General features: G+C 34.6%; 1 protein-coding gene across 2 annotated transcripts in view; it reads left to right on the forward strand.

The window, feature by feature from the left end:
• The first annotated feature begins 7,112 nt into the window (after positions 1–7,112).
• Positions 7,113–26,910, forward strand: part of LOC100371623 (patatin-like phospholipase domain-containing protein 7) — a 45,705-nt gene continuing 25,907 nt past the window's right edge. For both annotated transcript variants that reach the window (XM_085492218.1, XM_085492219.1), the window contains exons 1-17: positions 7,113–7,236; positions 9,490–9,571; positions 12,252–12,343; positions 13,437–13,516; positions 15,353–15,496; positions 15,599–15,758; positions 16,122–16,202; positions 17,020–17,148; positions 17,904–18,162; positions 19,983–20,084; positions 22,248–22,417; positions 22,822–23,010; positions 23,484–23,561; positions 24,014–24,222; positions 25,391–25,522; positions 25,947–26,120; positions 26,537–26,820. In XM_085492218.1, coding sequence (XP_085348344.1) covers positions 7,135–7,236; positions 9,490–9,571; positions 12,252–12,343; positions 13,437–13,516; positions 15,353–15,496; positions 15,599–15,758; positions 16,122–16,202; positions 17,020–17,148; positions 17,904–18,162; positions 19,983–20,084; positions 22,248–22,417; positions 22,822–23,010; positions 23,484–23,561; positions 24,014–24,222; positions 25,391–25,522; positions 25,947–26,120; positions 26,537–26,820 — 2,467 coding nt within the window. In that variant the 5' untranslated portion in view covers positions 7,113–7,134. The remainder of the gene's footprint in view (positions 7,237–9,489; positions 9,572–12,251; positions 12,344–13,436; positions 13,517–15,352; positions 15,497–15,598; positions 15,759–16,121; positions 16,203–17,019; positions 17,149–17,903; positions 18,163–19,982; positions 20,085–22,247; positions 22,418–22,821; positions 23,011–23,483; positions 23,562–24,013; positions 24,223–25,390; positions 25,523–25,946; positions 26,121–26,536; positions 26,821–26,910) is intronic.

Here is a 26,910-nt window from a genome sequence, read left to right on the forward strand (position 1 = left end):
CTTTTAATAATAATCACGAGTAATTTTCGAATAACTATGAAAATGAACAAAAATACCATCTTGAATATGAGGTATCACAAAATGTGTGTCAAAGGTCAATTACTAACACAGACATTACGATTTGACATGGTAACGCAAATCATAGTTGAGTTGCAATACAACACGGAAGAGTCATTTGTTAGAAATTTAGGTTTCAAAGTAAACGTGATCTACTGTTAAGGTAGAGATGCAGTTTATTTGTGAATTTCAATCAAAAATATTTGTTTTCGTTTTTTATATAGATTTTTATCTAAAGAAAATTCTGTGAAAATTTGACCAATGCATTCTTATTGGAACACCGTTAAAATTGCTGTTTATTTTCTGGTTAAAAATAAAAAAACACTCACACGTGGCAATGTTTATGTCCAATTGCCTAATTTGCATGAGTAATCAAATAACAGGACCTTTGATTGACAATATGCAAATCGAGATTGTACGGGTCATAGTTCATTCAATTCACGCGCATGTGCAATTATTCTCAAATCAGTTATCGCTCGCTTGCAAACCAAACATTATATTTCCTCGGCGTTTTTTCCTAGTTTTTATCATTACATTCAGCGTGGTGTGAAAAGAAAGAGAGGTAGAAAGAAGATTCAGATGATTTCTATGTCGGAAGAGGCAAAAGCTACACTGAAGGCATCAGCCCACCGAACGAAAAACAAAATCGATGTGAGCGTTCAAACGTGACTTTCCCCGAAGGCGTGAATCCGAGTTTCTGATTGACTGAAAGATTTTATTTTTAAATAATTATTCTCAGAAAATAAACTGAGCATGTGAAGAATAATTTAACATTGTTTACAGTGATAACTGCTCATTGTCGAAACGAAGCTAACCCATTCACGTCAGAAGTTAAGCTGTGACTTCTATTAAAATGTTACAATGCGGCTTCTATAAGAGCATCTATACATGAGAAACTATGAATTTTTGGTTCTCAATTGTTCAAAAAAAATGGGTGCGACTTCTATTTGGGATGCGGCTTCTAATACAGATTTTACATAATAAACCAATGAATGTCATACGAATTGTAACCAATTTTCTCAAAAGTTATGATATTCTTCGTCTACTGCGTTGTCGGTGACGTACTGTTGAATGCTACGGCACATTATTTTGATATCTCAGAATTTGTTTCAATTTCTGGAAGCATTTCCTTTTATCCCGATACATGTTTTTCCCTCACTGTCATCACGACAGTTAGTGTTCAATTCGTACTTTCTAAAGCTGCTACTCATTTGATGGACTGATTTATAACGTATATTACACATTTTTATGACATCTCTCTACTTTCTGACAACCATGATCTCAATCAACTTACAGATATATAGTAAGAAATAGGAATTAACATTAGTGCAGTTTCACTAAAAACGTTTTTTGTTTTTGTTTTTTTCTCAATACACATTATTTATGCAAATAGTGGTATGCTTCTGTTTCTGCTAATAATCATGTGAATCCTCGCCTGGACTTTTCAAGTACTCTTATAAAGTGGTAACACTATAATAATTCTGCCGTGGTTGTAACGAGTTATTAGTAAAATAACCGATTATATACTATTTATATTATTGCATTACGATTTTTACTGAGAACAAGTTACGGCAACATGGATGGCATGTTATAAAACATACGCAAAACCCCTGGCGCATAACGTGTGGCCAATAAATCTGAAATGATGGCCGAAACTTCCGTGCACCCCTGTGGAGAGTCGGTGTCCTACTTCCACAATGACGATGAAAACATATTTTGCAGCATTGATTCCAGACGTAAACAAATACCTTGGAAGACACTATATATAATTGTGTGTACCCAATGTCACCGACCTTAATTTTGAGACATCCTTGTTATAGGAAATAATGGTACAATGTCCTCACGTACACATAACTATTTTTCCGTGACCCCATATTTTCATTTCATTTTCAGGGTTTCTGCACTTTGTTTACCTGTTGAGACGATGGTTGCACACAAATCGTACAGATAGAAAATGTACTTGATGCAATTTAACTAAATTGAGGACAAATGTTATTTCGTCTTGGAATGTCCTTTCTATAACCAATTGGTAACAAATTATTTGTCTTACTGTTATCATGGCAGTCACAACACATCTTTCGTGAAATGTATAATCTCGTTTCAATGTTATAATTCGTACTGTTATTTTACCTGTCGAAATTGATATTCCCTCATGCATAAACATGTTGGTGTAAGCTCCAAATCAAGTGATAGTGACTTCGATGTTGTATGTTTTGAAAGGTGTTTCGCTAACAACGTCCTGTCTTGTTCATTCATTGCTATAGTAATGTATACGTATGGGCCGCTCACCTACTGTATGAAAACAAATGTACTATAATTATATTCAAGTAGTGGTCTAATAAAAGATTCGTATAGATTCAAAATAAGTCATGGTGATTTATTTTGTGCCTATTTCGGGGTTTACTTTTGCAACAACTTTGTTTACATGTTCATTCCAGGTAGGCATATATAGTCAATAGTAACTCAAAGATCTTTATGTTTATTAAAGGGCGGTAGTCGTCGCGCTGCGCATGTGCGACATTTAACCCTTTTTTTAACATTGAAATAGCCACCGTCCCATTCGGCCTGTCAGTATGTGTGTTATCGTGTACTTGCATATCTTCACAAAGTTTGCCGGGATTCAATTTCCATAACCATGTCGTGGACCATTCAATTATACAATGTGCAACTTGTTAACTATTAGTTCAGGAAAACACATTGGTTTAAAAAGACAGTTAGTAGATAAATGCAAAAGAAATTCGGCTTGGTGACACTTCAATTTTTAACTTACTCCAATATTCTATTATATCTCTCGATAAATTCATGTTGATGACAATTACTATACTATATTATTATTACTTTTTTATATGAACTGAGATTGATTCTAATGAAACATCCAGCTATTATGTTGACAACCTTAGTAAGAGATCCAGACTGTAAACCATTTACTGTATAACCCCCCCCCCCTGGGTATCTTGTCGATGTATCGTTTTCTAAGAATTGTCTTGTACTATAGTATCTTCAAGTGATAAATGAGCTATGTTGAAGAGTCCATGTTTTTAAAACTCGTGAATGAAATTTATCCGACCTATACGTATATTAGGAGTAACTAAGAGCAAACTCTTATGGACTGCATTTGGCGAGATGATTGTAGAAATACTGGTACAACAAACATCACAATTGCGTGAAATTAGTCAGATCTAAACGTGTCCCAGTGTCAGCGATAGGCTTTGTAAATGGTTATGTATTGATTAGTTGAGTAGACAATTATAATAAACTAATACATTGTAGCAAACATAACGCCCAACCGTCCACTGCACGTAATATAAATAGGTGACAGTAGATGTTGCGTTAACGACGCACATTTGTGTTAGGCGAGTTTATAGGGGCATAGTTCTTCTGTGGCGATAAAAATCCTAATGTCTGAAAATAACAGATTTGATGACACCAACTAAAAAACCACCACAAAGACTAAACGCCGACACAAAAAGAGCAACGGACCCACAGCTAAATAAAACTGTTACACTCGTTAAAACACGGAGGATGTGGTGTTTTGTACAGTTTCTGAGCTAAACGAACAGATATCCTGTTGCACTGAAGAATGATCTAGTGTCAGCTGGCGTAATTTGCTCAACGGCAGAGTATATAGAATACTGAAAATTTTGGAAGCTGATTAAAGACAACGGTGGTCGCTCCAAACACCTTTATTTTGTTAAAACAAAATTTCCCAGACTATTTCACACGCACAAATGCTTTTCACAACAATGATGACTGTACACGCTCAACGCGTGTTCAGAGAAACTTCGATTTCCTGAACTCCAGTAGGTTCCAGACTGGGTTGCCAGATCGGGTGCCAGGCAGCTCCAGCTTATTACAGGATTTAGTTATCGGTATATTTCGAAAATTGTCGAACCGTTACCATCCAAATCTTGTTTTTATATGGACGTGTCGTGTCACATTCCGGGTTTGTTCGACACAAATGAGATCACAGTTACCACTCCTTTGAGTAAAATGGTTTGTCTCATTAACCTCCGCATTTTCGTCGCTGATTGTTTTTAAAATGTAGCCAGTTTGTTGTTACAGTTATACCGGCCGACAAGCAATCGACGGCACCTGTCGACGACGGTGTCTGGCAAGACTAACGCACAATCAATCAAACGGACCGACCGTTCCAAACCAATTTCACGCAATTATGCCGTTCGTTGTATAATCTTTTCATCTCACGCCCAGAGCGAAATTTCGATATGAAATAATTTTACCATCGAATGGTTATCCCAATTGCAGAAATATGCGTCAAGTCTGTTATTATCACCAGAGTTAAAGTTTGTGCGTCATTCGTCAGGTCTCAGACTACTAATATTACTAGTCTGAGGTCAAGTGTACATTAAAAATAATGAAACACAATTTGGTTATAGTCGCCGGTGCGGAAGGGCTCTGTTACATGAATCTTATCCCCTGGCGGTCACTAGTAGAAACCAACTAACGGGTATGCGAAACATAAATTAAGTATTAAAATAGACAAGGTCAAAGCTGGTTGATATACTAGTAATGCATGGAATATGTGATTAGTGGCAATGATTCGCTGATGATTGGACCATTTTACCGTGATTTCTGTTGCTGCAAAAATATTTAAATAAAAATCAGAATAACTGCTATAAGTTACGATGTAAAAATGTCATGGATATTGATAAATTGTGTGCATTGCAATTTCTGTTTATCATATTCAATGATATATCTGATTCAAGATGGCAGTTATATTTTACTTGATTTAGGAATACTGAGAATTGTAATTTGACATCATTCAACTTCATGGTATAAATATGACTTATGTGAAGGCACCAAATTTCATTTCATTTTTAATTTCATCAATTGTTGACTGTCTACACAATTCCATACTTTCCCCAAGTAGACAAGAAACAAAAACGTTTAATATATTCACACAAGGCAAAAAATGCTCAATGGTCTCAGTTTCCAAGGTACACGTGACTGTCACCAATCTCCATTCCCTTCCGTTTTAGATCGTAGCTGGTGTACAAAATACAATGGAACAGCTTGAACTGACAGTTTTACTGCCTATATCCACATTGAATGGAAGACGCTTTCACAACACCCTTCGCTAATTGCTCTTCTTAGGTTACAAAGTCAAGTTGAATGATTGTTTCAGTAATTTGTTGGTAATTTTGGCTGGCTTGATGTAGTTACAGTCAAAATGCCAAGCCTTCAAATCTGATTGCTCTTCAGATTCACTGCATTCCAGTTTATGATATGACCGTGGTAAGCTCTTTATGACTATAAAGTTTTAACATATCAACCTGATCAAGATTTTGTCGTTGGAGATCTTTATTTTCACATTTGTGAAATGTGTTTTTCTTTTCTTTTGTAACCTTTACTAGCACTTCTTGTACTTATTATTTTTGTAACATTCTTTGTAAATAAGGCCGGAGGCCAAAGTACTGAATAAATTATTATTATTATTATTTATTATTAAAAAGAGTTACAAAAGAAAAGAAAAACACATTTTTTAAATACTATCTCGTATAGTATATGCCTGTGTAAATGCTATGTTTCTCTGTAAATGTTTGTTAATTGTTTTCATTAAGTTATTAAATTTATTTGAATATGGGTAAGTATAATAATAAGCTGGTAAGTATGTTTTCCCTATGTCAGAATAAAGTGGACAGCATAACAGGAAATAAAACTCGTCTTCAACGATTTCACGAAAATTACAGTAGCGTTCATTTCTAGAAACGTTTTGTCTCCTGCCTGTCTCATTGTGTAACATTGTTTATAAACATAGTTATAACAATTTGTGAATACGAATCAATCAGTTTTCATTCAAATACAAATATTCAATCATGATTGACTCGAGAGTTCCACATTGTCTGCGTCTATAATGCGCACGCAGTCCTTCAAGTGACTCATCAGCTGCGATTGCCTGCCCATTTATTCAAAATGAAGAGCTTGCTGATTGGAGGATGTTGAACTAACTTATAATTATTAATTATAACTCGTTTCTCGATTGGTCAATTCGAATTCTACCAGCCAGTTTGATTTATAAAAAGAAAATTATATTTAGAACCCCCTAGTTTTATGCCTTTCATCATTGTATTATGTGTTGTCCGTATTTCTTAATTCTAACATTTGATTTAAAAAGTTGTTATTAACTTTCGTGACAATGTACTTTGTTTACAAGCATGAGGGCGCTAATGGTAAAAGTGAACAACTGTGAAATTTTGTTTTAGTATTTTTTTTTAAATTGGCCAAATATTATTTAACAATTATATTTTTGGATTTTTATCAATTTGTATCTCTCTAAAAAAATAAAACATATTTAAAAAATAATTCAGGATACCATCAGTAATACCGTCAATTACAATGTATATATTTTTTACCCTATGTGTCACCAGTCAACTGATAATTTGAGAAAATGGCATAATATATCCACCTAAGTATTGCGTAATGTTTTCGTGAATATCGGCCATTTTAAGTTTAGGGTAAAAGAACGTCGTTGCCTATCCTTCTCCTCTGGGGTATATTGAATCATGTGGAAACTGTTTAGTTTAAAAGAAATCTACCACCCACCGATTACGTAACAACATTACAAACTAACATAGAACTAAAACCAAAACTAAAACTTCTACAAACATTTTGAAAGACTAGATGCTACTGATGTAGCTTCGTTTTCGGCCTCCATTAGATGTAACTATTTCTTAGTTGTTGCTTTTGAAAAATTTCGGTAACAATTATGTGTCTTGTAACAATACATATTATCTTGCATGGTAGTTATAAGTATGGTTTCTGAGCAATTAAATACAAATGAAAAGCAATATATGAAACAAAACTTTTATTTCACAAACCACAGTACAATGATGGATATCATGTGGTACTATTGTTTAGAATACATTTAGTCATTCCATGGAGGTCATTCCATCATCTGATCAACATATACCAGCATTTGTTTGTTTCCGGCATATGTATCCCTTTTTGCGACTGATTCATTCGTCCACGGCCACTCAACTTATTTTTTGACCGTGATTCGTCGTCGCGTGACCCAATTTTGAGAATACCCACAATTCTCACATACGTCGAGTATTCAAAATGGCGACCGATATTGGCGGTGTTGTGAATGAGATCGGGGTCCATATAGGCGATGTGGCGCAACTTGTACCGGATATTGTTCAGTATAATCAACTAACTGCGGTAAGAGTTATTTTTTCTGGCCAAGTTATATATTTTGACCCACACATTTCTGTTCTTTATCCATGTTTTCGAACTTTCGCTCCATGTGATCCGGTGCGCACGCACATCGTTCGCACAGTTTGTTTTGATCGGTCAACACGTCCGTTTGTTTCCTCGTTTTTACGTGTCTTGATTAAATTATGTTGATATGTTCTTTGGTTTTGGTTGATGTCTTTCTGTCATTACATAGCGTGTGTTGATACTGTGACATTTGCGGCTCTTTTCTGTTCGATTCAAAACACTAGCCGATGTGATTGACGTGAGTGACTGTTATGTTACGGAGCCGGATTTTGATTCATACACACACTGTGTCGCTTTGACCTCGTTCACAAGGCATATGCCCAGAGCACGTACGTTTTTGGTTTGAAGGTGTGACATCTTATGAAACCCCACGCAGCGTATTCATCGAGGATATGTGAGGTCTCAATATTTCGTTTTCGGGTTGTCGAGCATTTTTATGCTGACTTAATCATTGACGCGTCGGGAGTACAGCCCATCACTGAATCAGATGCATAAGACCCATGACAGATTATTTTGGCCAGCTGCTGTTGTTGTTCTGTCATTGACAGTGTTTGACAGGCAGATCATAATGGTAAGACCCATAGCATCGATATATTGAAATTTAAATATAAATCTGGGTTTTTATTATTTTTTGTGGGGGGTGCAGGTTTTTTTTCTAGAAAAAAAACTGCAAGAGGGATCTCTGCAATTCAGCGACGCCACCAAGTGGGAGATAGGGTTCTCCCTACCAGGATGTGGAGTTTTTGATAATTTGATAAGTTAAAATGTAGAATTCTATATTTTCCTTGGGGCCAAAAGTACTATCAGACAGACCACAGTTGAAGACTGTGGCCACATGTGATCCCTGGTCAATCAAACTTTTATGGTTACCAGAGGATCTGCTCCCCAGGGTAAGGGGGCACATGGGCATGGCATGAGGGCGCTGCGCTCCTGTTCCCTTGTTTAAAAAAATCCCTGGGGTGCTACTGTCTCTGTTTGGAGGGGAGGAAGCATATTCTTAAAGACAGAATTATGTTATGATCCCCTAAACATTGTCAGGACCAATCACAAACAGACGATAGTTCCCTGTGTTTTTTTTCCCTGCAAATTTTACTTGACTAATATTAAATTTAGTTTCAATCTTTGTATACGTTCACCCTTAACCACATGCTGACTCTGCAGTTGTGTATTGGGGAGAGTGTTCATAGGTGTCAGTGTTCTTCTTTCGACAGGGTAACAGGGAAACATTGCTCCTTGAAATTGTTGAGTGCCTTGTTGTTGTTGTTTTTCAATTACCGGTACAATAAAAGTGTGCCACAATGATACAGAAACTGTAAAATCATCCATATCATAAAATTGATTTCATGCTGATCGCCCTCTTGCTAACAAAACCACAGAACACCTTGTGTGATATAGTAGCTCATAGCTACTGGGGTACTTTCTTTTCAAAACAATAATGGCTACATGTAGTGACATGTTTAGTTTGTGTTTGTTTCAAATGTCAATTGTGTCAAGTGTTTGATATTTCTGCGCATGGGTATGTCATGTTATTGGGATACTATTTTGGTATGTAAAAGGAATTGTTTTTATTTCCAATTCTTTTAGAATATTTGACACAAAATGATGTACCTTATTTGTTTTTGTTCTATTTGTAGCTCAGTTATTTCCCAAAAAAATTATCTAATTGCGGCTAATTTTCATATTAATTGGCATACTATTTAACATAATGTGCAGTTATATTTTTTGACAGATATACAGCAACACTCTTAGTTATTTAAAATTTTAATATTAATTGGTAACAGTTTATACAATTTATATTTTTGAGAAAAAAAATAAGTACTAATAAATTATCATTAAAAATTGGGCTTAAACTCCTATCCTAGACTGTCGACAGTTCTTGGGCCTAATAAAGAGTCACATATTTTCAAACGCTGTAGGCGTTATAACGAAATGCTGAAGGAATTTTCAAGTGAGGGCCGTAATGTCCGAACCTTTGCACTGTTAGCGTGTGTTGTTATCATCGATTGGGACTCAACTCCTGCATGTGCGCAGGTGATGATCCTCCTGCTTTAATCTCATAATACCTTGGATTAAGAATACTATTTTTATTGATGTCTATTTGAACTAAGTGGAAATAGAGGAATGCGACAACTGTGTCACAATAAAGTCTAAAAGGGGCATAACTATTAATAATTTCGCTCTCTTTGATTTCAGACCATATTATTATCTGTCGCTGTCATCGCCAGTATAGCATGTATTGTTTTATTTATATTCCTACATAAAATTAAAAGACAAGGTGAGTTTTTTTAAGTAATATATTTACCTTCCAAGGCCTGAATATTGATTCACTGTTAAGATTTTGCCTAATTGGCTATTCAACCCTAACAACTAACATAGAGATCAATCGGAGAGCACATTGTTTATTGACATGTTTTTTTTTCGGTTTATCAAATTCTGCCTTGTATATATGTTATGACTCAACTGTGAATAATTGGTGTTCAGACACTCCCAATTTCAAGGCCAGTGTTGATATTGTGAAAGAAGGCACTTTCTTAATCAACATTATCTGTTTTTCTTGCAACAAAACCAGAGTATCTCAAATTGGTCTATTTTCCCATATGTTAAACTAATAAAAAATATAATAATTTTTGGACACTACATTATGTCGTTACTATACATTAACAGTGGGAGTGCACATGCACATGCGTCAGATGGTCATAGTGTATCATTGTTTACAAACCAGGGTCTACCCATGAGCCTTTGCGTTTTCGACTCCCATATGAAGCACATAATGGGAGTCTTTGCAGTTAGTGTGTCTGTGTGTGTGTGTGTGTATGTGTGTTCGTGTGTCCGACTGTTCCACTGCTATCTCAAGAACCATACATCGGTTTTTGATGAACCTTGGTGCATAGATGCTCTGGGCCAATGCACAGATTTGATTAGGTTTTGGTAAAAATCCATGCTCGTTAATTACCTAATTTTTAGCGGTTCCATGACTGTTCCACTGATATCTAAACAACCACTCATTGGATTTTGATGAAACTTTGTACATAGATGCTCTGAACTGATGCTAGGTTTTGATTAGTTTTTGGTAATAATCCGTGGATACTAATTACCTAATTTGCATAATGATTAGTCAATTTTCGTTTTTTCCACTGATATCTCAAGTACTAATCATCACATTTCAATGAAACTTGGTACATAGATGTCATATGATACTGCACAGACCTGATAGTTTTTATGGTAATATCAGTACATATTAATTTCCTAATTTGCATAATTAATTAATTTTCAGCATTTGATATAAGTAGTGAGCATTACATTTCAATAAAACTTGGTACTTACATACTCAAGGACTATGCAGAGATTGATTGTTTCCGATAAATATTTGTGCATATTAATCACCTAATTTGCATAATTAATTTGAAGCTTTTGCACAGGTATCTCAAGTACTAATCATCGCATTTCAATGAAACTTGGTACATAGATCCTTTAGGACTATGCAGAGACCTGATTGGTTTTAGGGTAAATAATTGTGCATGTTAATTACCTAATTTGCATAATTAATTTTCAGCTTTTCTACTGATATCTAAAAGTACTAATCATCACATTTCAATGAATCTAGAATTATGCCAATAATTAGACCCAATTAGTTTTCGGTAAATATTTGTGCATATATTAATCACCTAAAATGCATAATTAACCAATTTCCAACTTTCACACTGATATCTCAGGTACTAAACATCACATATCAATGAATGTTTGTACATGGATGCTGTAGGACAATAGACAGACCTGGATAATTGTGGGTAAAAATCTGTACATATTAATTACCTAATTTGCATAATTAACCAGTTTTAAGCTTTCACACTGATATCTAAAGTACTAATTATTCCATTTCAATGAAACTTAGTACAAAGATGCTCTAGGACAATGTACAAACCTATTGTAATTAGTTTGGGGTAAAAATCTGTTCATATTAATTCCCTAATAAGCATGATAATTCATAAATTTTTGGTTCTAATCACATTTCAATTAAACTTGGAAACATAGATTTTCTGTTACATTGCGCAGACCTCATTAGTTTTACACTCAAATCTGTTCATATTAATTTTCTGATTTGCATAATTAGTTTTCAGCTAAGTAATTTCGAATTAAATTTAATGTGTCTCCAATACTCTCAGCATATGGGAGTTCTTTCTAAGCTTTCTTTGATTAGCATGTGTTGTTATGATGGCTTGGGACTCGATTCCCACGCATGCGCAGGTGACGACCCTCTCGCTTTAACTTATGAGTAACTGTGATATCCACGGTGTACTATTATTTTAGCTGCTACATTATTTAGTGGCATTACAATCCATACCACAAGATATCTAATTACATCAGTGTTGGTCACTGTGTAGTAACTTTGTAGCAATTATTATCGATGTTGATAATTAGAATAATGTTCTGACTTGCGATATCTTACTAGTTTTCGACAAAGAACCAATGCTAAAAGTGGAGTCAGCCAGATATTGTGTTGTTTCCATGCCAACCTTCTCAGATAATTCCATTCCCTAATATGGATATTCTAATTATGTGCAAATTGTTTGCAAAATAAATATAGAAGATATTTTTTAGACAGTAACTCTGAAAAGCTAATTGTTTGATGTTGGAGAGTAATCCCCACATTAGGTGTTTGCATATTCCACAACAATAATGAGTACATGTCCTTAGGTATACACACTGCTCTTTGCAGCTATCACAAGTCTTAGCCACTAGTTTGTTGATGTAGAACTACATATACATGTACATGTACTTTAAAAGGTCATTCACGGGTAACATATAAATGATATATAAACTATACAATTGTAAATATTGATATAGTTTTTGACACTCAAAAAAAAACAAAAAAACACTACATGTCACCTCGGGCATTAGCCGCAACTAACCTCCAAGTATTATTAATATTATTACATTTGTGCTTGTTTTTTCAGTTATGGGACAGACTCCAGGTCCTGGCCAAACAAAGCCACGTTTTAGGAAAAGAGATAAAGTTATCTTCTATGGAAGGCGAATGTTGAGAAAGGTAACTAAGTGACTGATATTTCATGTATTAATTTACTGTTTTGTCTTACATGCTTCAATCAAGTCTTTGCAAATAGAAATTTTCAATATTTGATAAATGTATGTCATTTGACATTTTCTTGGACCTTGCAATTTATAGTATTTCCTGTTAGGTTTGTGTATGTGGCACATCCCAACTCTATTTTTTCATCTGTGCATTTGCATCCATTACTCGCCTTCCTTTTGAATTTATCAGGTCAGGTAAACTTCCAAAGCAGAATATTCATAATTATGACAGGGTTTTAGGTTTTCTCTGGATAAGTAATGATTTAATATACATAATTTCTTGATAAATATTTTTAAACATACCTGGACATTTTTTTTTGCAGCCATGATTTGTGAAAGGTGACACAAGTCGACTATTGTGTAAAAAAAATTAATTAAATTTTTGTCACCACATAAGGTAGTCATTTTGACCTGACTTTGTACAGTCATAAAATGATGGAATAAAAGAATATATAATTGTTCTGTAAATCGGTGTTAATGTTTCCAATCACAATGCAAATATGTCTATCAGTTTGTAATTGTTTGATCCGAAAACTAAAACTTCATTAGATTTTTTTGTTAAAATAAACGGCTACTAATTTGGATTAATGATATATGTACGTCCATTTCTTACGTGTGAATATATCAGAATGTATGTTATTAATTTGATGCGGCAATGTAATTTTTTGTACATTTTAGCATGCAAATAAATGTTTTTCTACGTTCTTCCAATATTAGTTGTGTTTTGGATGCATGTTTTTGTGTTAATGTAGCGTAACGTTAAACAGGTACATTTCCCATTGCTAATGTGTCAATACTTTCACCAAAATGGAGTCAACACAACCTTTATATGACATCTGATAATGTGATATGTACCCACATATACATACACAGAGCTATTATGGTCTAATTATCTGACTAACCTCAATACCTAAGGTTGATAAAACTACCCAATAAATAAATAAATAAATAAATACTGTGAAAAATCAATGAAAACACAGACTTTATGTTATTAATCTGTGAATGGTTGGTCTGAGAAATAAATTTATTGACAAGCATTTCTTTGACAGGTGAAGTCCATCTCAGGGCCTATCACCAGCACTAGAACAAAACTAATGAAAAGGAAGAGGTTAATTGGGGATCTGAAGAGGTAAGACACTATTGTCATGGAAAGTACATTTAGCTTCAATTAATATTAGCTGTAGTTTGTTATGAGTCATTAGAGTTGAATTGTTTTACTGCATTAGTAATGCATCTATAGAGTGAAAGTGCACCAACCTCACAATAGGTAATTTTCCGTTCAACTGCGAGAGTTGAACTGATGAGTTGCATGTGCCAAACGATTTGATTTTGAACTCGAATTTCTTTATTTCATAACTAACAACTAAAGGCAGATCTTTGACAGCGAAAGATTGCGTTTGAATAACCTTACTTCATCGAAATTAACAATCATCAAATGTGTACAGCAAATTATTAAGCATGGTATTATCCCCCGAAATACTTTCGTTTTTGTTGAATCCCACGTAGTGTTTGTCGCCACTATGACCTTTGTTTGTCTTGTTTTTCATCTGCTTTTATGCATTACGCAGGATCTCGCAGTGAACAGAAAATAGTCTATTGCATCTGTTTTTAGTCCATGATCAAGATGTTATCTTTCATAATTTTTGTGGATTTAAAATTCTTTCTAGTTAGTAGTAGTTGTTTATCATTTTGCTGTTTTCAGTAGGATTCATTGCTGTTTTTGCTATATCAGCGGGTTAACAGCAGTGGCTGCTTGCAGCCAGAATTAGTAATTGGTTGTCAGTCAATGTAGCTGATTCTTTGTGGTAGTAGATAGACATTATATTTGTAGCTGATCAGCTATGACTGCTTGTTATCAGTAGTTGTAGCTGATTAATGATAGTGATAGCTAGTCAACAGTAGCACTAGTTGGTTATCAGTAGTTGTAGCTGATTATTGATAGTAATAGCTGATTATCTGTAGTTATAGCTGGTTATCATTTGTTGTAGGGGATCATCAATAGTGACAGCTGGATATGAGTAGTTATTCTGATCAATTAATTTGTATAATTGTAATTAGTCCCCGTTTGAACGAAGTCCGAAAACGGGGACTTTAATATAATTTGGTCTTTGTCTGTGCGTCTGTCCGGAGTCATATTTCAGAATCCTTTGGACCAATTCCGTTCATTCTTTGCATGTGCCTAGTACTTTATGATGGACATATGCACATGCAGTGGTTTAGCAATTCGATTCAAAATGGCCGACTGGCAGCCATCTTGTTTTTTAAAAATGTCCTATTTTGGACATGCTTTGTCAGTTTTTATTCAAATTTGGTACATAGATTATACATGTTAGGATACATATCCATGACAATTTCTTTCGTAATTTTTTTTTTTTTTTTAATCTTGGACATGCTTTCTTTTGGCACATACCTTATTACATGTTAGGATACATGTCCATGTCAATTTGTTTCAATTTGATTGACAGCCATCTGAATTTTTGGCCTTACTACTATATTTCCAAGATTTATGTACCATTTTAATTCGTATTTGGCACATACATCATACATGCCCGAATGATGGCTGTTTTTATTTTTGGCCATATTACTATATATCTGTCACCCATGTATCATTTTCATTGATATTTAGTATGTCATAAATGGATACATGTACATGTCAATTCAATTTGCAATTTGATCAAATATGGCTGACTGGCGGCCATCTTGCTTGTTTAAAATGTGATAACTTGGACATGCTTTCACTTGTGATCTATGTTTTTCTTTGCTATGTCTTAAACCGCAAATAAACAATCTGTTGTATATGGCAAGCACAAAGAGAACTTTCAAAAATTTAATGGTGACTGTTATTTTCAATGACTTGTTGATTAATGGTTTTATGTGAGCGAGCAATCAATATTTTCAATAATCAATCAATAATCACCAAGTGTGTACCATGCATTAATTAATCTGTTTGAATTCTATGTTCTAGGTTACTGAGTAGGACAAAGGAGTCAGGTCCAGTGCTGCAGGAGAAAGAACCCCCGCCAGCAGTATTAGAAGCAGATTGGAGAGAAATTCAACAATCAGAACTTACTATACCACCAGAAGTTATTTATATGTTAAAAAGTGTCAGGTTAGTTATTGCTGTATACAATTTTTTTTTGTACATATATATCTTCAGAAAATATATTCTGATGTAAAATAAAGTTGAAATGTAATTTATGTTTGTTTTCAGAGTGTTCGGCCATTTTGAAAAGCCACTTTTTTTAGAATTGTGCAGACATATGGAGACTAAGTTCATCATGGCCGGGTCTTATCTTTTTCGTAAAGGTCAACCTGATGACAGTATCTATGTAGTACAAAGTGGTAAACTTAGTGTATATATTTCAGAAAAAGTAAGCGTTTTTTTTGTTTCACTATATAAGATTTTACTTCTGGATTTTCTATCAGCTGCTACACCTCGTGAATTTATCGATTTAAATCATGAATGAATAATTCCAGTGCTTTTTAGCTTGTGTGGAAAATTCAGTTAAAACTCGCCATGTGTACTCATTACAAACAGCCCTCGACTTTGTGGTCGTTCAGACGACTACTTGCATTGGGCTGAATACAGTTAAGCGGCTTCTCAAATGCATCCAAACTTGTTACATGCATAATGTTTCTGTAGTTATGTTATAATTGCTTTAAGTTATTCTGTGAATATTGATTAGCTAATTTGCATACTATTTCCTAACACTTGTGTTTGATGGAAACCATAGGATGGCTCTGAATCAGTGATGAAGGAAGTCTGTGCTGGTGACAGTGTGCACAGTCTACTCAGTGTATTGGATGTTATAACAGTAAGTTACAATACTTGTTTGTGTTTGTGCTTGTGCTCATTTTTCATTGTGCTTGCATTATTTACAGTGTATTTTAGGGATATATCGTAAAATACTTTATTTTAGCTGGAATTAACTTTCACTGAAAAGACTTTTTGGTTGTTTTGAATGTAAAACATAGGAAAAAAGGTATATTTGCTGGTTTTTATTTTCACTGAATCATTCCTTCAGTGAAAATAGCATAAATTAAATCCAAGCGAAAATAAAGTATTTATAGTACATATATTTTGTTCAGTCAGAATTTATTTATTTTTCCATGATAAAATAATATAGTTATTCCATTTTCAATTTACTTATCTAAAAGCCTTTATGGATAAAATGAATGGAATAAAATGGTAGGCGATGTAGATATATCCTTATGATAAAATATTTGTTATTATTCACATATTTTAGTAAATTTGGTTTGCTACTACTAATCGCACTCGTCACAATGCTGTATAATAATTATTTCTCCACAACTGTATTTCTTATATTGATCTATATCCAAATGATAACTGGTAAATTGTAACAAAATATATAGATACATGTATATTGTAAATATTATTATTTTTATGAAAGACCGGGAACTGTTAATGCAGTCAGGTGAAGGAAGTTGTATGATTTGTTGGTACATTGTAGCAGTGGTCATCTCGTTTAAATCATGTAGTATCGTTGACTTTCATGAACTTTCATCTTCATAACAGACAGTATGTACTCTGTGTGCTACTTCTCACTGTAATTTAAATTACCTCATCTTCATTCAGATTGATATCTTGTGTATTTTGTTTCTTCAAATTAGGGTCATCCAGCACCGTATAAAACTGTGTCAGCTCGTGCTGTAGTGGACACCACTATTCTCAAGTTACCTGCCCAAGCATTTTGTACTGTGTTTGAAAACTATCCAGAATCACTAGTTAGAGTTGTACAGGTAAATATTTAACACATTATAAAATTTTCACATCACCGTAATGCATTTTGTGTAATCTAATATAGGCAAGAATGAAAGGAAGAATGAAAGGCCATAAATTGATTCTAAAATAGCTGTCACAAACTGTTGAAAAATTACAGTCATACAGAGTCAATGTTGGTATTTCCAGACTAACAGAAAAGTTAACCAATAAGGATGTTGGATGGTACCTACATGTTCAAATTATCATAGCTCATTTAAATATGTTAATGACAGTTCAGCGAAATTTACCAATATTGTAGTACATTGATTTTAGTGGGAAAAGTACATGATTTTTTTTTTATTCAAGCAATTATTAGCTTTTAAAAGATAAACTGAACATTGAAGAAGAATTTAGCATTTTTTATGGTGATAACAGCTCATTCTCAAAATGAAGTTTACCTAATCATGCTAGCCACTAAAAACATTGTGCTCTTGAATACATTGTAGGTGTCAATGACTAGGAAAAACCTAGGTGCCAGGAAAGATTGAGATTAGAGATTATTTTGTATCATTGTGATGTTTTATTTCTTCAGCTACACATCTCTGGTATCTTAGCTTACTTCAATATTTCACAGTTCCCACAAGCGTCTAACACAAACGGGCAAGAAACTAAACACATAACACAACACACCAGAATGATGTTCGGAAAATATTGATCTATCCTAAGTGATACATGATTTTTCTCAGCTGTCTTATGATCTCAAAAGTTGACATCTTATCTTTTTTTTTTCTAGATCATCGTTGTACGCTTACAGAGAGTGACTTTCATGGCGTTACACAACTACCTTGGTCTGAGTAATGAACTGATCAACCCGGAAAACCAAAGCAACAAAGATTTCTCTGTACATAATATATCACCAAAGACCAGTCCCACCAAAAGATCACTCAATCAAGAATTGTCTGTGGAGAGTATGGAGAATGAGACAGTGACAGAAATAATTGATTTTGACCAAGATTATCTACCGGAAATCAGTCCAAGCAAAAGTCAACATGGTATGATTGGGGTTGGACAGGAAATCACTATTGTAATACTGTAAAATACTTATTTTTGCTTGAAATTAATCTTCGCTATATTTGCTGAAGGAATAATTCAGTGAAAATAAAATCAAATGAATATACCTTTTCCCTATATTTTACATTCAATTCGTCAAAAATCAGTGAAAATAAATTCCATACAAAACACCCAAAAAGTCTTTTCAGTGAAAATTAATTCCAGCTAAAATAAAGTATTTTACAGGAGTAGCTTGCCCAAAAGTTCAGATTTCAGAATTTAGGCCTGTATTAAAAAAATGCCCAAACCTTTCTCAGCCACTGATCAAACACCACTTTTATTTAACAGGCTTTTGTTCTTATTTCAGAGACTTGATCGAAAACAAATTTTTATACTATAGTATTTATTTTTACCAAATTTTACAAATTCAAGCTGTATCATTTTTTTCCATAATTCTTCAAATACCCGGTAGTTTAATACATAAAAATGTAAAAAAATGTTGAACCAAAATTTTGGCGTTCAGAAGTTTAATTAACCACCAGTTCCCTCTTTTTATCACAAATTCACAAAATAGTTCCATTTATAGTCTGCACTTTCCTTCAGAAGATTTGGACAAAAATAGCCAAATTTTTTGAGTGAAAACTGAAAATTTACTCAGATTTTGTCTGTTGGCTTCAAAATTAGAATTCTTTTCCAGAAATATTGAGGAATATAACAAAAAATGCAGACAAATTGGGGCAGGAATATCTGGTGATGAAAAGGTAAAAGCGTTTAGTCAACTTTTGTCACCTTTCACCAAAAAGCTGCATAATCCCCCCCCCCCTCCCCCAAAAAAAATGTTGGTTGAGACTTGTAAGCAATATGCCTACTTGATTCAAAGTTAACAAAAAAATTATAGAAAATACTGTAACAGTAAATTTTCACCGTAATATTAACAGTGTCAAAAAATGGCGTTCAATGAGTTTAAAAGGTCATTATCAGCACATTTCACTGGTTCCTTTTTATTATGTATCGTAATTAGTGTGGGTATGACTTCATTCATTCTCTCACTGTCGGTGACGGCAAGATGTGCACATGGAAATATTTACTGTTAGCACTTTACTTGTACTGTCTCATCATGCCACACGTTGAAAATTCAAGTAAAAGCTGTCTGTCCATTGGAGATGTTGTAGAATAAAAGTGCATGTTTCAATAGCATTGGTCATGATTACGAGATCTTACTAAAAATAGAATCGGCATAGCCAGAAAACGTTATTTATTGCATGAAACAGATTAATGTAGACAACATGTGCAGGCGATAAAGACATGTTCAATCCTAACTGCGATTTAACAATTTGTTGTGGCTTTTCAGTGATTTGTTGCAAGTCCAAGGGAAGTTCACTTCCTGAACAAAGACTTTGTCAAATTATTTCAACACTACAACAGTTACATAGTTACCGGTAGATTTTTGATTACGATTTTGTTCATCTGAATCAAACTGAAATCAATGCTATTGGCAAAGTACTTGTCCTTTAAAAAATTTACATAAATTTAAGACATTATTTATTTCATTGTTCCGCAGCTTTGAATTGCGTGTTTGAAATTCTAAAAACTGCAGCTTGAAGCATTTGAAACTGTTTGACTTGTAAACAAAATTTAGAAATCTTTATTCAACTGGACAGGCAGTTTTTGCAATTAACTCTCCTCCATCCTTCAAACAAAAAAACAGTACAGGTATCTACTGCTGTGGTGATGGGATGTTATATTTAATTTTTATTCCTTTTGTTGTGCGTTTTTCTTTGTCTGTCTGTCTGTGGTGTTATATTTGTGGGCACTGTTATAGATGCGGTGATAAGTGACAGTCCTCTTAAAGGGAGCATGACTTATATGGCTGAACTGCTTGATACACAACAACGAAGATCTCGGAGTTCCTCGTTACCAGCAGGTATGGCTTTCTATTTCATAGCTTCATTTCACATAGTCAGTGGTTGCTTTATTTTTTCCACATTAAACTCCAAATTGGTGTGCTTAACTAAGCCCTGTAATTGGTAGCTTAGAATTGATTGTATTCAACCCGCTATACACCACTCCACAAATTATATATGATGCTATTAATATCTAATTACCCACTAAGATTTATGCAAATATCACACACATGTTCATTGACCAGTTAAAATGCTATACATGTAATACTAATAAATTTTTGTTCAGTCGCAGTCCGAAAACAAGGACTTATGGATTGACCTCCATGCGTGTTTCCGTCTGTCTGTCCATCCACCTCCACCTGTTATGCACCCCCATTCGTTTCATGTTTTGATTCAAGATGACCAAATGGCGACCATTTTAACGTTTTAAATTTCTCAAAATCAAACATTCTGCATTCCGGAACTAGATCTTGGTCATGTATTGATGGATTTCTTTCATACATTGGACATTATGGGACTTTGATGCACATTGTTTTGTTTTCAAATGCTGTTCTAGAGCCATGTTTCTGTCATACCTTGACTTGTCATAATCAAACTTTACAACTACATTATACATCATGTCATATGTTTCAGGTTCTGATTCAAAATGACTGACTCATTTTAGTTTTGTTTATTGTTTAACTAACTATTGACTTGTTACCTGATAATGTTTACATTGACAGCATTTTAATTCAAAAATCGAATCTATCATCAGGAGATGAGTTATTACTAAGCACCATTGCTAAGTGTTAGTGGGAGGCAGGAGGAGTGGTGTACATTTGTATAGTGAATAAAACAATGTAATAATAGGCTGTGTAATTGGTGTTCACCTCTGGAATTTTTACTGTGAAATCATAAGATCCATTGTTAATATTTACTCTACTTTGGTTACTATTGTAAACTTGCTGTTGGATTAGCATCATGGCATCTATGATGTCGATGTGTGCACTTAAATTGACCTTAGACTAAAATAGCCACCAAATTATGTTCAGAGCAAGTTTCATTCTTTTTGCAACAGTGGACATGATGTTGGGATTGTAACACTGTTATATAATAATATACAATTGTATGAGCGATACACCAATGTGTTTCTCATCAGCTCCAACAGGGTGTGATCTTTTTAGCTCCGCTGTCGACTTTGTCGAGCGGAGCTTATCATATGAGTGATTGTCCATCGTCGTCCGTGTCAATGTTTTTCGACTTCTTCTTGAAAACTACAAGCCTGAATGCTTTGATACTTGGTGTATATGTACCTTGGGTAGACTTCTCTCAGATTTGTTCATTTCATGATCATATCTTCAATTCTCTATTTTTGGTGAATATTTTTGTCATTTTGGGTAAAAAGTGATATTTTCAACTTCTTGTTAAAAACCGCAAGTTCAATTGCTTTGATATTACATATATAGGTACTACATGTGGACCTCTCTCAGATTTGTTCATTTCATGATGATATCTTCAATTCTCTAATTTTGGTGAATATTTTTGTCATTTTTGGTAAAAAGTGATATTTTTGACTTCTTGTTAAAAACCACAAGTCCAATTGCTTTGATATTACATATATAGGTACTACATGTGAACCACTCTCAAATTTGTTCATTTCTTGATGATATCTTCAATTCTCTAATTTTGATGAATATTTTTATAATTTTTGGTAAAAAGTGATATTTTCGACTTCTTGTTAAAAACCACAATCATTTATGGTGAAAAATGATATTTTTGAATTCTTATTGAAAACAGCTAGTCCCATTGCATTGATACTATGTATATTGTTCATTTTCTAATGATATCTTCTGTTCTTTAATTGAAATGTGCATTGCTAACAGCGGAGCTATCTCAGCCGAGAGGCTGCTTGTCTTACTATACAATGAACAATTTTACTTCAGACAGTTGCACGATTTTGACACTCACACTGGTAATATTTTGTTACCATGTGGTTGAATACCGTTTGTATATATTGTCAAGGTTGCTGTCTTGAACGTAATACTAGTACTATGTGAAAAAAGACAACAAACATGTACTGCTCAATTTGAGATCTGCTCAGTGTAGATTCAAAACACAGACCTCACTACAGAGGATATTTTACACAGGCCTGATTTTGTCAAATGTGTATCTGTTTTATACTGTTGAATATTTATTACTTGTAGGTGCAAGAAGACCACCTCTTGAACATAGTGGTAGAGCCAGTTCATTGGATCGGGACAGCGCCACAAGTTTGGGTACCTCTCCTTCAGATTTTGATGCAGTGGTAGGCCAGGCTAGAGTACAGGGTTTTGACGACAAAGTGTTGTTTGTTGCATCGTCACCGTCCAATGAGGTAAAGTGATTGGTTTCACATTATGTAGATGTGTCTTGAGAGGTGGTGGAGAGTGAAATAGAAAGAGTGATGTTGACTTCCCTGTTCACTTTGTGCAAGTTATATACATTGTATACTGTACTCGATCGGGTTAGCACCCAGGGGCCTCAACTCAGAAAACCATGATTTACCCAAGCACCCCCCACCCCCACCCCCCCCCCACCCCCCCCCCTCCTGAAAAAGAGTGCAAATGAAAAATTTGATTCATCATGTGACAGATTGAGGGGAGTAATTACGTCTTTGAGGGAAAATCAAATTACGTAATTAGTCGTGTTGTCATTGATTTTTACAATGAAGAAACAGAAATGATAACAAAAAATATGCACATTCTTAGTGTTATTAAATCTTTACTCATAACTTTGTAGGAATTGGATGAAATACAACCTGAAGTAACGTCTTCTAAGAGTCGTCCAGATACGCTATTCTCTTCAGAAAAGATAAACAAGAAAGAGAAAAAAGTAGTGTTTCCAAAACAGGAAGAGAAACTGACTCCAGATGATGATGAGATATTACAAATGGCTATCAATGATTTGACGGTTCTACTCGGATTAGAGGTGAGCATGAAAATAAAGGACACCTGCACATTACTTGTGTTAACATGTTGTTATTTGTAGAGCTGTAGCTCCAGACATTATAATGACTATAATGACTGCATATTTTTACTAGATAGAGGTTAACACCATCTCACCATACTTGTATACTTTATTTGTTGTTGCCAGAATAGTTTGATATTTGATATGTACAGACAAATTTCACTAAATTGTCTAAAGAACCCCTGTGAAAGTATCACTGTGACTAGCTAGGACCACTGTGAAAGTACCACTGTGTCTCCTTAAGACCACTGAAAGTACCATAGTGACTTCCTAGGACCCCCATGAAAGTACCACTGTAACTCCCCAGGATCTCTGTGAAAGTTCCACTGTGACTATCTGGGACTCCTGTGAAAGTAACAGCCATATCACGTGATGTTGTGACTAATGAAAATACAGTGATAGATATAATAATATAATATTTGGTTCACTTTAAGGATGATTCTTTGTTGAAAAGTAAAGTGAGTTTAGTCCGTGTATCTGCAGGAAAGTATCTGACAAGAGAAGGTGACCAGGTGGGCTTTTATCGTAATTTCTTCTTATGTAGTTGTCTCTCAAAATGTGTATGATTCACTCACTGCTCTGTTGTGAACTGCCTAATAAGGTAATTTTGCTGCTGTCCAGTTACCCATGATGCAATGCAATTTCATGTGATTAATAGAGGGGAAAAGTCTTGAATCATTTCACCAAAATTGGGTGGAACATGAAAACTGCCATTGATGAATAAATATTTATATTAAGAAATATGTTCATATTTTTTTCAGGTCATTATATTAAGGTTTCAACTTCTTCCTCAGAAGGGATTATAACTGAATTTCAAAAATAAAATTACAAAAAAATTTGGCAGCTTGACGTGTATTTAAAGTATCATCCACTTACATTGCATGTATTATTCTAACTCTGGCAATTCACAGCAATGATCACAACTGTGTTAACTTATAATTGTTGTCGTCCCATCCCCTGTTAGGATTGTAGTCTGTATTTCGTTGTGACGGGCTGTCTTGGAATGCACCAAAAGAGAGTGGGAATCAAAGGAGAGGAGAACACTGTGTTTATTGCACATCCTGGTGAGCTGGTTGGTACCATTGCTGTGCTGACAGGCGAACCTTCTTTCTTTACTATCCGTGCAAGAAAAGACTCTAGGGTGGTGGTTGTCTCAAAAACTAATTTCTACAGGTAAGAATATACACTGCAAGGTACAAAGGGCTGGTTCATTTCATCAGGGTGTGGCCGATTCTTTTACTATGTCATGTCTGTAACTGTTGAACTGTTTTTACCAACTATGTTCACAGCCCTCACTCACACTACAATATTTTGTAGTTTTGAGTTTTCTCTTGTCTCGCATATTTGTGAGCAATTTAAGTTTTCTCTCATACTACTCATAAACTAATAACAATTAAAGTTGTATTGTCAGTAACATTTTGTTTGAAGCCTATGACGTAATATGTGTGATATAATAAATGCAACCGCTAAGATATCCACATCTGAAGTTTCCTGCCAATAGCCGAAAATTACTGAGCACTTCTGTGAATCAGTTGTGATTGAGTTTTCCAACATCTTGGGGTTTCATCAAATCACTGAATCGCATGTACGAGTTTCTGTTTGACTATCAAAGATGGACAACATAACAAAATTAATATTCTATGAGAAGCATTTTGATTTAAGATTAGTCTGAAATGCACACTAGACTCTTGAGTTGTTTCCTGTGTAGCTATTAGCTTCTACTTATCTGAATTTATAGGAAGACTCGTATTACGAATATGTCGAAACGTACTCGCTATGTTAGTTGTGTTGTGCATGTATCCAAAGTACAATTCAAAAAGCAATACATTTATTGTAGCGAACACAATAATGACTCATTAGATTTCTATCAGTAAAGCTTTCAAACACCTTAAAGCGCTATGGTCAACGTGCAGCGCATGTTTGAATTTCATGTAAATAAACAATGTATTTTACATGCGTTGTATATGTCGCTATGAGTCCCATATCGAACAGGACGCGGCATGACGACTGCCGCCCTTTTTGTGATTTGATTTGATTCTAAATTCTGTCATCAATACAACTTTATAAGAAATGCACATAAACCAAAAATTGCATTTTGTGTAGATCAATAAAGTATGACTTATTTTGACCATAGACACAGCCCAGTTATTTCAATTCCGAAGTGCACATGCTACACAAGCATGCATGTGTATTGTAAATCAGTGCAGATATGGAATATAATTGAGTATAGCTATATTAATATTATACTTCTCATACACACATAGCAATATATGAAATAATAGAGCAATAAAAACATGAATAATTCTTAGTTATGACTATACACTGTATGTTTTGCTTTCAGTATAATGAGAGCTAGCCCTAGAGTGGTGCTGAATGTAGCACACAGTATTGTACGAAGACTTTCACCGTTTGTTAGACAGATTGATTTTGCTCTAGATTGGATGCATCTTGAGGCTGGTAGAGCTGTATTCAGGTAAAACCATCAGACATTGACTCGTTGGTTTATGTTTCATGATACACACGCAGCATAATCCTCCTGAATATTAAAAATGCGTTACCTTTTTGATACCAAAGCCAACTGTCACCATTCATAAAATAAGGGTCAAAATGTCTTGGGGGGGGATGCAAGAAAGTTTGGGAAAAGGTCTGAGAAAGTCTGGAAATCATTTGGCTCTTGGTACGTCTGGACAAAATTAACAAAGTTCTGATAAAAAAAAAATTTATAGTAGTCAAATTATTCGTTCAAAAGTTTAATGTGGCAACCATGCCAGACTAATTATTCTTGATTTTCTGCTGTAGAAAGTAAAGATAAGTGTTACAGGTTTTTTCATCATTATTCTGGTGTCAGTTTTCGGAATTATGCAAGCTATGATAGATTTGTATATTCACTGTTTCAGACAAGATGACGAATCTGATTGCACGTATATTATACTGAATGGCCGTTTGAGATCTGTCGCCACCTTGGAAAATGGTAAAAAGGAATTGGTAGGGGAGTATGGTAGGGGAGATCTAGTTGGTATTGTGGAAGTTTTAACACAAAGTAAACGGGTCACCACAGTACATGCAGTGAGGTAAGTAAATAAGCTATAAGATTATAGCAAGTTGTCTGAGATAAACAAAGGCAGCCATACTGTCATGTGGTGTAGACTGCAACTTGATTGTCTGAGATGAACAAAGGCAGCCATACTGTCATGTGGTGTAGACTGCAACTTGATTGTCTGAGATGAACAAAGGCAGCCATACTGTCATGTGGTGTAGACTGCAACTTGATTGTCTGAGATGAACAAAGGCAGCCATACTGTCATGTGGTGCAGACTGGTCAGCTGACCATGAACTTTGGAAATACAGTGTACTACATATATGAAACAAACAAAATTAATTTTATAATTTTGTAATTAGAATCAATGTAATGCATAAGGACTCTATTTAGTGAAAGTGACATTTTGATATTAAGTCAGTTTACATGTTTCTGATCATTTTTCTGCAGAGACACTGAGCTTGCCAAGGTACCGGAAGGTCTTCTGAACACCATCAAACGGAAATATCCACAAGTAGTGACCAGGTTGATTCATTTACTGGGTCAAAGAATCCTGGGAACCATCACTGGCAAATCGCTGGGTGGGTTTAGATTGACAGATCCACTGCGTTTCTCAGAACGTCCGAGTGCTAGCACCCTGTCTAATCTATCCACGGTAGCAGTGCTTCCTGTATCCAGTGATGTACCGTTGTCCAGTTTTACTGTTGAGTTAGAGCATGCTCTGTGCTCCATTGGTAAATATAATACTTATTCAATCATTCTTCTCAATAGCAGCTCACATAAATATATTTTCTACTTGAGTTTGATTTCATGCATGGCACTTT

This window comes from Saccoglossus kowalevskii, chromosome 17 (assembly GCF_978046115.1).
Source record: "Saccoglossus kowalevskii chromosome 17, keSacKowa6.1, whole genome shotgun sequence".
Lineage (NCBI taxonomy): Eukaryota > Metazoa > Hemichordata > Enteropneusta > Harrimaniidae > Saccoglossus > Saccoglossus kowalevskii.